The sequence below is a fragment of the Gekko japonicus genome, unplaced genomic scaffold, assembly GCF_001447785.1.
Source record: "Gekko japonicus isolate JY-2015 unplaced genomic scaffold, Gekko_japonicus_V1.1 scaffold5, whole genome shotgun sequence".
NCBI lineage: Eukaryota > Metazoa > Chordata > Lepidosauria > Squamata > Gekkonidae > Gekko > Gekko japonicus.
The window spans coordinates 667,506-679,901 of NW_015168652.1; the positions used below are offsets into that span (position 1 = coordinate 667,506).

The window sequence follows — 12,396 nt, forward strand, 5'->3', positions numbered from 1 at the left end:
ATGGTACAGAGAAGGAGGAAGCTCAAGAACCATGTCCCATGGGGAATCTGTACCAGCAGCAAGACAGGCACAGAGCAAAAATTAACATTTTCAGAAACATTCAGCACTGTGAGTGCTACCTACTTGTCATACTCAATGGAAGTGGGGAGACTAGCTAATAAGATCTCAGAGCTTCAACAAGCAGGGGAAACTGAGCAGCTACTATGGACCAATAAATGATGTTCAGGAAGAAGACGTGAAATCCTTTATCTTCTCCCCCAAACTTTCTCTGTTGCCCAGTTCCCCTGGCAACATCTCTTTACCGTCAGATTCTCCCACCTTCATTGCCTCCCACAAGGTATAGCCACAAACATAAGAGTAAAATCCAGACAAATGTGGAAATTGGTGTCTGTGTGTGTGTGCGTCTTGCACTTTTAAAAACATGTATAAGTGTTTGAACATTTATTCTCTCTGCAGGAGAATTTTGTTGTTGCTGCTGCACAGTCTACAGAAATTTATCCAATTTAAGTAGCCAGCACAGAAACAGGAAACACTTCATTTAAAGGCAGCTAAGCAAAAGAATTGCAAGGTCAAGTATAGTAAGGGTTTTTTGGGGAGGGGAGTAAACTGTGACAACACTTCAGCAACAACAGAAAACAATTCATAAGAAAACACCCCATTTTCAGACGGTAACAGGAAAGTCATAAAAGAAATTACACCCATTCACTCACTCACTCAGCAAACTTTAGATATTGTTAGCACGTATCAGCAGTAGATTTAAAATATTCCCCAATTCTAAATACCTAAGGCAGCAATGATCAGCATGGGAAGAGCAGCTGTCACTCAACTTCAGCGACAGCTTTAAGCAGCTACTAGCTTCCCAACTTACCATCTTCCTTTTCCTTTCTGCAATCTGCTCCTCTGATTCCATTTCTACTTCATTGCTAATAGGAGTTCTCTCTTCTATATCATCAATAAAATCTGGCTCCTGAAAGATGGAAATGACTGCTTTACAGAAGCTCTACTGCTGCTGCTGCTGCTATGACCTAGGGAGCTCTACATACTACATAATACGAAGAAGCCTCAAGACTGCAACATCAGCCAACCGATTAGCCAGTACAACGTGCAGAAACTATAGCTCACGCTTTCATAGCAGTACAAATATCTTGACTAAACTACATTTTCTATTCCTATCACAGGTAGTAAGCCAGTGGTTCCAAGTACCTTATCAGGGAGTTTTGTCTTTACAGAGTGGTATTCAGGCTACTTATAGCATACCACCTGAAGACGTTAATGCAGCTTTGGTAGACAACTCATGAGTAATCCAGATTTGTTTCATCTGCTCTTGTTTCTGTCCCCCACCAAACTATAGCACTTGTATAAAATTGCCTACCAGCAAATTTCTCTTAAGACTTTATCATGGAATACAGTAAATAAGGTGCCCTATCTTAATGCAGCTATTATTTAGTACTCACAACCTTTCTTTTCATGTCGAATACTTCATATGATAAATTTCTCACTGAACAAATTTTAAGATCCATAGAGCCAATTCTCACAAGTACTAGATTTTAAGAAGTATAAAAAAGGATGTTAGTTATTGTGAAAATACTGATTAGAGAAAGGAATACTGCATGGGGATATATTATGATCACCACCCCTCCCCGGTTACAAATGATCTGTCTTCCTGTACTTTTGTGACTATCACATCAAGTTTCCCACATCATTAAAATGTATACTGGCACTTTTCAGCCAAAACGCCTCTCAAACAATACAAATTTGCCTATCTCAGGTCTGTATTTAACAATTTTTAAAAAGAAACTGTGAAGGTCAGGTGTTAATGAACCAAAATCCCAGTATTATTTCTCAACTCCGATGTAGCTGGTGAGTGCCAGATGTGTTTTGCACAGTAGTCCATGCACAAATCTCATGAATGTTTTAAAATGAGTCTGAAAAACAAGAAGCCACCTGGAGTTGGGGTGGGATAGTATGGAATGACTGCACTAAGCGTGAATAAGTGTAACTGTCACCACAACAGCACTAGTATATCAGCACGAAAAAGCAGCTTGAATTGACATTTTACGCAAAGTGTAGACATGTCCACAATAAACCCTGACTATGTTGTCTCTGCAGATCAGCCTCTGTAGGAATCACATGCTGTGCCTTATGAGCTCAGTAGGAAAGCAAACAATGGCTTTGACTAATCAGAATTAATCCCTTAAACACAACTAATACACCTGCAATGTTTCCTTCAAAACCACATATTCTCCAAGCACCACAGTATCTTTTATTAATCCTATCTCACTTCTAACTTCTTATGAGGAATTAAAGACTTGTGACTAAGGTTAGCTGAAAAGCAAGCTATAACAAGTCTTTCTCTAGTCAGCAGTTTAGCAAATAAACCTTTTGTAAAATTCCCAACATTCTAGAAATCTTTAATGACATGACTGTTTTATTTCAACAATCAGAATCCGGAGAATCTTCACTTAGGACTTCTTCCTATAGTGTATTTCTGTAATATGTAATTGCAAGTGAGGGATTCAAAATGGCTTGCAGGGGGCATCTCCGTTTGCCCTCCTCCACTATTTCCTCTTTACCTTCTCTGAAAGTCCCTACAGTCTCTCCACTTTTCTTGTTTCCTTCTCTCCTTTCCACCCACCAGCCAACCTGCCTTTATCTACACGTCATCTTCAGCTTTCCCTCTTTCTCTCTCCCTGGCAACCTCCATCTGAGAAAACCATGGTTCAGTAGCCAATGGGCTCCTCTACATGGTGGGGCGCCTACAAGGACTTGCTGAGGCACCTCACGTTCCCCTGTATGCCTCTCCCCCTATTCCTTCTTTCCCTCCTCCTGGAAATTCCCATACCCTTACATTTCCCTGCTTCCTCCTCTCTTTCCTACCACCCACCAACCCACCCTTGTATTTGCCTCCCATCTTCAGTCATATTTATTGTTTATTTACATCATTTATATACCACCTTTCTTCACAATGGCGATCCATAGCAGTTTACATTGTTCTCCTTCATTTTAGTCTCACAGTAAGGTAGGTTAGGCTGAGAATGTGTGACTGGCCAAAGGTCAACCAGTGAGCTTCCACAGCAGAGTGGTGATTCAAACCAGATCCTAGTCTGAAATTCTAACCACTACACAACACTGGCTTTCTTGGGGTGGCTGCTGCTGAACTGTAGCAAACAGCCAGGCCTGGATGAGTTATGCAAGCTGCATGGTAGCATGTTTTCCAGTGGTTGCCACCAGAATGGCCAGAATTCACAATCCCTCAAAGGTCAAAACTAGGGCCTTGCCCCTCCTCTTCACTGACAGAAACCAAAGCATGAAGGCTGGCAATACTGTGGGCTTGCCTAGCAACAACCATTGAGGACATTAGTTTCTTAAAGATACAGGCACTGCTACAATTATGGGGTGTGTGTGTTAAACTTCCTTTTATTAAGGTGTTTTTTTTAAGTTTTCAGATTTTTCCACAAACCAGAAGCTTTTCTCAGGTTTGTAGCAAGAGCTGTCCCATTTGTTCATGGTTCTAGTCTCTGGATTTAAGTATCCACAAACTTGGCCATGTTGGGAATTAGACACAATGACGATTCCTACATGACAATTATACCTCAATTATATGTCTAACATCCCCTTAAAGTTTAGTGGTTAAAGATTAACAAGGCTGCGGTCACACGTAACAGAAGCCACACAAGTGAGACGGAAAACAGCCGGAGTTTCCGGGCGCGATCTCACCAGCACATCTGGGAAGCGTAGCACTCCCGTGGCTCAACCGAGGCTTCCCGCTGAAACTGCGTGGCAAAAAACTAGTACCTTGGAGGTACTAGTTTCCGGAAACTGCGGGGCAAGGGCGGGCGTCTGATCGCGTTTCCGGAGGCATCCGGCGCCCGCCCATGTCCCCTTGCAAATAAGGTGTGTTTTTTTTGTCCAAGTCTCTGTGGATGCGCACGCGCACCCAACGGAGCATGCGCATTTGTCATGTACACAAAAATAAAAAACAGTTTGCCGCGGCGCGCGCTTCTTCGTTGCGCGCCGGCTTGTCCTGTGATCGGCACCTCTCCCTTGCCATGGAACCTCCACGGTACCTCCACAGGACCTCCACAGGAGGTCTGATCGCGTAACTGCGCAGTAGTTTGCCCCAGGGCAAACAGCCACGCTTCTCCTCTGCAGTTTCCTGCCCGTGTGACCGGGGCCATAATATATCAACCTCCAAGAAGATATCAGTAAACATTTAAAAATAATTTATACACCATTAGGAGTCTCCTGCTTTCAATAAACATAAGATGGGAACAGGCTTTGAAAAGGGAATGCATCCTTTGTCAAAAATACACCCAGTAAGAACTGTTGCATAAGCAAGTTGATATATAAATCCATGGTTTTAATAAGCCACAAATGTTGTTATTTTGGCTTCCAGTATTCATGTCTTTATGATTAACCAAAAAGCACTAGAGAATTATCCTGAAATCATGAGGCACAGCATGATACTCTAGCAATCTGCAAAAAATATCCGAAGCAAACATTTTGATTCTTTCTGAGATAGCAAACTATAAAGAAATTATATTTATATAATTATAAAGAGATGAAGCTGGGTAAAATATCTTTTCATTTTAAAGCTAACTGAAGCATACACAAGCCCAGTGGGTCATTACAGGATCAGGAGCAACAAATTTACACAGAGCTCCTAAGTCCACAATGCACCTGCCCCCTCCACTGAAGCCAATGGGAAAGCCAATTGCACAGGTCTTCTGTACACACATCAGAGTAATGTGTGCCGATGACTATGGCTCAGCATCAAAAGGAATGTTTCCTATTTAAGTTGAACTCTAGAATATGCAGCAATACCTGATTGTTTGAGATGGAAAGCCTAAGGGGAGAAAGTTTTCTCTGTCTGTTGTCTGGAAACTTCGTTTTGGTGGCTGCTCCTTCACAATCCAAGGTGATGTTCTGGTTTTGGGTTTCCTTTTCTTTTGAAGCATCCCTTTCTTTTCTGCCTTTCTTCCTTCTAGTTTCATAACCAGTACTGAGGTTTTCCGTAGGCTCAGAGGCTCGCTTAAGAACTGGGCACTCTGGATTTTCTTTGAGGCAAGCACAGTCCACTTTGTATTTGCTAAAAAAATGCAAATGTTAAACATAACAGTCCTGTGAATATAACCACTGGATGTTCAAATACCGTTAACACAATGGTATCTGTTGTTGTGCAGCTTAAAGGTAAAGGTAAAGGTTCCCTTGCTCGAAAGCCAGTCGAATCCGACTCTAGGGTTGCAGTGCTCATCTCCGTTCCAAAGCCGAAGCGCCAGCGCTGTCCGAAGACGTTTCCGTGGTCATGTGGCCAGCATGACTAAACACCAAGGCGCACGGAATGCTGTTACCTTCCCACTGAAGTGGTCCCTATTTATCTACTTGCAATTTCTTGCTTTCGAACTGCTAGGTTGGCAGGAGCTGGAACTAGAGACGGAAGCTCACTCCATCATGCGGCAACTCGGGTCTTGAACTGCTGAACTACTGACCTTCCACAGCCTGCAGTTCAGCGTCTTAACCACTTGAGCCACCGCAGCTCCTTACTCTGAAGTAAATCCCACTGAGTTCACAGGGACTGCAACCTTAGTTAATCTTCACTTACCAAATTAATTTATCAAATAAAGGGCTGGATGCCAACTCAATTTTACACTTTGCCACTGATTCCAACCACCAGAAGCCAGGAGCAAAAAAGGACTGTGCTGATAGTTCCATATAACCAATGTAGCTCTGATCGTGTGTGTTTCCCAAACAGCAGCTATTTAAGCTCAATCAAAAACCACCTCAGAAACTGAGGAAAGTCTCAAAATCAATTTGCAATGATGATAACGTGGGTCTGTTGTTCAGAAAGTTCTACAAGGCTTGTTTAATGCAGCTCTTTGATCCCTGTCTAATCTGTGCAGTAGTGTTCACTAACAATATGAACACCAGAGCTTGCCTTACACTCGTAAAGGCATTTGTAGCAAAACTCCACCAGATTCCTTGGTAATCCTTGTGAAGAGAGCTTTTAAGATCATTACATTTTCATGGCAATCAATTCCTGCAATTTTAACAACATGGCCCCATTGTATGATGCTCAGTTTCACTTACCAATTTCCATAATCAAAATCAAATGCAATTGTTATTTCTGTTCCTTTTGGAATGTTTTGGGTGGAGTAGATATAAAGATGAATGGTTCCATCTTCAATGGCGTGTCTAACCTAAACAAGGTAAGCAGTGGATTTAAGCATGTCTCAGTGTACTGCAAAAAAAAATCTTATACTTGTTCCACTCAAGTAACTCATCCTATAACTGCTTCTTTAGTAAAGTCGATGCACAGGTGATAAAAGAAGAAAGCATTCTTATCTATGTATGTAATTCATAAACTAGCCCCCAAAAGGTATAACCAATCCATGCATTTCTAGACAAAAAACTGGCAGAATTCTGAAGAGTCCCTTCAAACCCTATGCATGGCATTAGGAAAAATGAGTCTTAAGGATACAATGCAGGGGTCCCCAAGTTTTTTGAGCCTATGGACATCTTTGGAATTCTGACACAGGATAACGGGCTCAACCACAAAAATGGTTGCCACAGGAGGCAAAGCCAACCACAAAATATCTGCCACAGGAATCAACAACACAGAGGAAGCCCAAGTACAGGGGAGGAAAAAAATCACTGGGAAAGAGGATGAGAGAAGAATTAAACAAGTATTGTGGTGGCAGCTCCCGCTGAAACAATACTTTAATCTGCACAGCTGATCGGATCTTCAGTGGCCAATCAGAAACTCTGCAGGCAAAGAGCCCTACGTGGCCCCACCCATTTTCTAAAAACACTTGGTGGGTGGGTGCCAGGAAAGGTGTCAGCAGGTGCCATGGTGCCCACACGCACCATATTGGGGACCCCTGATACAGTGGGATACAACAAAAACCACGTTACTTTAAGATAATTGCCCTATATTCCTTTCTGCTTGACCCTAATTTTTCTCCTTAAGTTCCACTGGCTAGCAACTGACCTGGCCAAACCTGGACTATAGCCAGCTTCCAGCTGGAACACTGACCAAAGAAACAACATGCAACTTAGCTCCACACTGGTCCCAGCCCAACATGCAATCAGAGATGCAGCCTCATTGCTGTCTCCAAATTCATACAAGACTTATTCTTGGTAAGTGGGGAACAGAAATAAACTGGTATGTTGATACCATGCACCACCACCCATGTACACCTCCAAGGTCATTATGTATGAGTCCATCAAATCTTCCGTTTCTGGAAGTACTCACTTGGCAGCAAATTTGACTGGTAAGGCTACAGCACTGGGAGACTGGAGTTTGTGGGAGCAGGGAGGGGTTGGGGATGCATGCAGATTCTGTTTTGTATTGAACCAGTGGTCAAGCCTGTATTGAACATGACAGCTAATTTCTAGTTACACAAACACAAGCCAAAGGCAGTAGCTGTTACTGTTCTATGCCACTGCATGCCCCCCCGCACGCCAGAAGTCTAAAAACAAATAATCACATCAACACAAATTAATTCTGTTCATTTTGCTCCAGTTTGCTGTTTCCATGCTTTCATTTTAACTGGAGATTTCACAAAATATAATGTTTCCTTTAAGAAGCAGAGTATGAACACAATACCTATGGATGGGTAAGTGAAAGTAGGCATGTACTGCTGACATTGAAACATTCCTGAAGAAAGTGGCACAGACTGATAGCCAGCCACACAGGAGATTAATGCACCATCTCCTGGTCATTAGAAACTGCTGATAAGCTTCATGCTTTCAAAAGCAACTGCACAACCCTAAGGGCTGAAAAGCTGTGTTTCTTTTTGTTGAAGTGAAAAGAGATTCTGAAGAATGAATCTCTACCATGTACGTAAGGCTGGCTTAGACAAGTCCTTTAACTTCTCTTACACTGGTGGTTTACATATATCCATAAAATGTTATTAAACAGAGATCTGGTGGGCAGTGTTCCCTCTAAGCTGAGTTAGTATGAGTTAGCTCACATTTTTTAGCCTCTCGCTCACACATTTTTGTTTTAGCTCAGGAAAGATGGCTCCAGAGCAAACTAATTTATGCAGTAGCCAAATCACTCGCTCACAATTTTAATGCCAGTAGCTCACAAAGTAGAGTTTTTGCTCACAAGACTCTACAGCTTAGAGGAAGCATTGCTGGTGGGTTAAGATTGCAAGAACTAATCAACAAATGGTATGCAGATACTATCATTCTTTTTCAAATCTTGGAAGTCTCAGCTTTCATTTCAAGCCTACTCAAATTTTGGCTGGCTCAAAAATGGGTTGCAACTCTCTCATGGAGGGGTGGAAAGACCAGTGGGGAGGAAGAAGAGTAACAGGGTGAGCTGGCAGAGGAGGCTCAACAGGAAATCTAGGGTTGCCCTTGTGTATTGTGAAAAACAGCCTTGAAATACATTCTGTTGCTCAGTAATACTAGCTACACATTACTACACTTTACATATAGCTATAAATGCTTCACATGAAAAATAAAATAAAAAGCTGTTCACTGTTAAACTGACGTGAGATTCCAGGGGTGCAGGAAAGCAGTACCAGAGTGAAGTAAGTTTAGAAATGGGTCCCATTTCAAAACTTGAGAACCTCTGGGTTAGTTGCCTCAGAAGGAATTAGAGGTGAGAGAACAGGACACAAAAACAAAGTAAGCATTCTTTGAAATGACAGCTGTCCATCCCTGAAAGTCAGGAACCAGAAAGAGAGTAGAAATCTATTTTATCATTCATAATTTCTAAGCCTCTCTCATAACTGAGGGGCTGACTACATTACTGTGAAATGTTTCTTGAAACTAATCATTCTGATTTTTATAACTAGCATCTGGAATTCAGTTCTGTCTGCCCAAAAAGCTCAATAAAGTTTCTGACAGAACCATCATTCACAGAACAAACTATAATTCACATGTTCCCCTCCCCCCATTCTTCTATCACCAACTTATGCACACATATTTTCAGTGTGCAAAGCAATTCAGAGCTGAAGTGGGTGTCCAGTATTCCCTTCTTTCCCCCTCTATAACATGCCTATATTCAAGGGTTGCATCCTGTCTCACACTGAAAAGAACAAGTTAGTGAAATGTAGCCCCCACACACACACCTTCCGAAAAGCAGCACAGGGCCACTGTAGGAAGTGAAAGGCATCAAGATCACACCAGTGAATTCACTTCATCTACAGTTCTACATCATTCAGTTCTATCTGTTTTTAATGGTTCACTAGGATGAACAAAGCAGGTGTAATATTAAAGAGTATTTTGAGGCTTATAAAAAAAACCCCTGCTCTCTTTTCACTAGTAACAAAGCATGGCATTTGATGTCAATTGTGTTCCCTGAAATTTGTATTACTGGGAATCAAACAAATATAGCAGAGTTGAGTGTAAGACCCTGCTTTGCACAACACAAACAAGGAAATATTTTAAAATTTATAAAGACCTACCTCAGCATTAGGTGTACAAGAACGTCTAATAAACCGAGCTTCATTTCCAAAGGTTCTTGCATCAACGCACATTTCTAGCCCATGGAATTTAGAATAGAACAGAACAAAGGGATATGGCCTAAAACAACAACCAAAAAAAGCACTCTTAGTTTAAAGGATTTTATATAATAAAAATAATTCATTTCACAATAGCTTAGAAAACCTTGTGTAAATCAGGAAACAAATATTTTATTAGAAGATGTTTATTTCCCCCTTAGTAATAAACTACTATTCCAAATAATTAAACTTATTTATTTATTTAATTTCTAGCCCTCCCTCCCCCGCACAGCAGGCTCAGGGCGGGTGACAACAATGCATATAAAAACAATAATTTAAACACAGTTAAACATAATACCAAAAACATAATACCTATATATATATAAAACATCAATTTATACCAACCATTAGATGGTTGTCTGTAGCACAATTAGTAACTAAACTCAGAAGGTTCTGCCTATGTGTGATTGTAGATTGATGTGACATCTAGAGGACTGTAGTGACATCTGGAGCACCTGCACTTTATGTATTATTGGATTGTTTTATTCTGTTTTTAGTGTTTTAATCATGGCTTTGTGTCCTAATTGTTTAATCTTGGCTTTGTGCCCAAATTGTTAGCCGCCCTGAGCCCGTTCTGTGGAGGGCGGGATATAAATCGAACGAACGAACGATAGATAGTGAAGTACTGAGGCAAATGGGTGGACAGGAACACAACACTGGTGGAGCGGAGCAGGAGAGGCCAAATCAGATGCACTACCGCCGACTCAACCATAGGACTGGCAGAACATCTCCGTTTTACAGGCCCTGCGGAACTGTAGGGCCAGGATCTCTTTTGGGAGAATGTTCCACCAGGCCGCCACCAGAGTTGAAAAGGCTCTGGCTCTGGTCAAGGCTAAGCGGATCTGTTGAGCCAGGGATCACCAGGAGAGACATGCTAGGAGAGATAGTCCTGCAGATATGTTGGTCTGCATACGACTTTAAATGTTAAGACTAAAACCTGACAAAGTGTAAGGATTACTCACAACAAAAATTGCCTTGCTGTAACAATCTCTTTTTAAAATGTGCATAAAATACTGATTCTGCTGAGCCAAGCATCATTTGCTGTACGTATTATGGACCTGTCCTAGTACAGGCAAAAAGAATCCCACCCATTCAAAGTCCCAGATTCTGGGATTTCACTGCCATCTTCCGGGATGTAATCAGAGCTGGTCAAAGCTAGAGAGGATATTTGGTTATGTGTGACAGTTTCTGCCAGAATGCTAAGGAAATGGTATTTTGGATTATCTTAATGGGGTGGTTTTGCTTTTATGTTCACTCTTCTGTACTTGGGATTCTGAAAGAATTCTCCCTTTAGGCCGGCTGGCTGCTGACCTAGGTGGGGAGAGAGTAGTACACTTCATTTCCGTCCAGTCATCTGGATTTATGTTTATTAAATGACTTCCTTTCCCTGCAAACACCTTTGGTCTATGGAAACTTGTGGGACAGTATAAACTGTTAGGTTAATATGCTATGGATGTTTAAGTAAAGAGAAACCTACTTTGTATGTACAGGAAAATATAGGTGGAGGTTCTTCATAGATAGGGAACTTTGGGGATCTCTTTTGATTTTGAGTCTTAGGTTTCTGCTAGGATGTTTGTTTTTTAAGCACCCCACTAAAATCAATTTCAGATTGCAAAAGAACTATTCCTTCTCATTTGTGCAAAACTCATGAAGTGCCTGCACTTTACAGAATAAAATGTGAAAAGGTTCAGAAATATACAGGGAAAAGGGATGAAGATATGAGGGAGGAATAAAAGAAGATGGGCAATACCGTAATACATGAAGGCTGGAAACAAATGTAAGTGCATTTACACTTCCAGATGGGCAAGTTTTCAAAATGTCAGTTGTGCAGATTTATTATGCCAACTGCCCAGAGGGGGAATATGTCAATCCCTGGGCTAGTTGCTGCTACTCCACAATGTGGCAAGCCAAGGGCTAGATCAGCACAGGTTGTACAAAGTGTTCACTCTAGTTTTTCCTCCGCATTTCCTCCAAATTTGGTTTCGCATTAACAATATTAAATCAGCTAGCCAAGCTGCTGTCTGAACAAAGGTTTAGCTCCTTCCAAATACTCATATTGAAAGAGGAAGGGAAAATTACAGAAAAATGGGATGTCCTGTGAGGAAATGACAGGCAGAAGAGATGTACCTTGAAAAAGAAGATCTGAGTGATGAAGGCAGCCTGGGCTACACAAAAAAGACTGGAAAAGGCAGGGGGAAGCAGAGCAATGAACATCCTGACTACAAGCCATCAACTGGTCTGTAGAGGATATGATGAGAAGCCAGACTCTCAAATTACATGAAGAAAATTAAGTTCAGATTGGAGAACTACAGAAAGCTGTTATCTTAATTGTCACAAAGACATAATTTGTTCCAGAAGCTAAGAAAAGTGTAACTGTAGCATCCTACAGAACTTGTACATAATTAAAGCAAAATTTTAAAGAAATGTACCTCTTAAAGAAATATCCATTAGCTTCGAATTGTTCTCTCAGCATGAACTTTCCTCGATATTCAATCACCAGCGCATCTGGAGGCAAGTCTTTGGCAGCTTTTAGGATTTTCTTATTTTTTTGAATATAGCTCTAGAGGAAGAAAGGAAGAATTTCAGAGATCTGATTAAGTGAATTACATTAGTGCTATTACCAGATTATAATACAGCCTATAAAGAACAACTTGTAATTTTAATTTTTACATGATATCTGTCTTTTAAAAAGACAATTGACCTTACTCTGGAAAGGGAAAAACTAACTACTGTCACTTAATAAAGACATACATAAGTGCAGTAATGCCTCTATAATTCAGTTTATATTTATGTAAACATCTTAATTAATTTTTGGAAGGACATCTTCAGAGTATCAATACATTCTGAGACTTGTAAACCAAGACAAACCTTTCAATGTAAA

General features: G+C 41.0%; 1 protein-coding gene across 1 annotated transcript in view; it reads right to left on the minus strand.

Moving 5' to 3' along the window:
• KMT2E (lysine (K)-specific methyltransferase 2E) overlaps positions 1-12,396 on the minus strand; it is a 110,523-nt gene that overhangs the window by 32,887 nt on the left and 65,240 nt on the right. Inside the window, exons 10-14 of the mRNA XM_015415081.1 lie at positions 11,945-12,075; positions 9,420-9,537; positions 6,088-6,197; positions 4,825-5,089; positions 869-967 (exon numbers count right to left, since the gene is read on the minus strand). Coding sequence (XP_015270567.1) covers positions 869-967; positions 4,825-5,089; positions 6,088-6,197; positions 9,420-9,537; positions 11,945-12,075 — 723 coding nt within the window. The remainder of the gene's footprint in view (positions 1-868; positions 968-4,824; positions 5,090-6,087; positions 6,198-9,419; positions 9,538-11,944; positions 12,076-12,396) is intronic.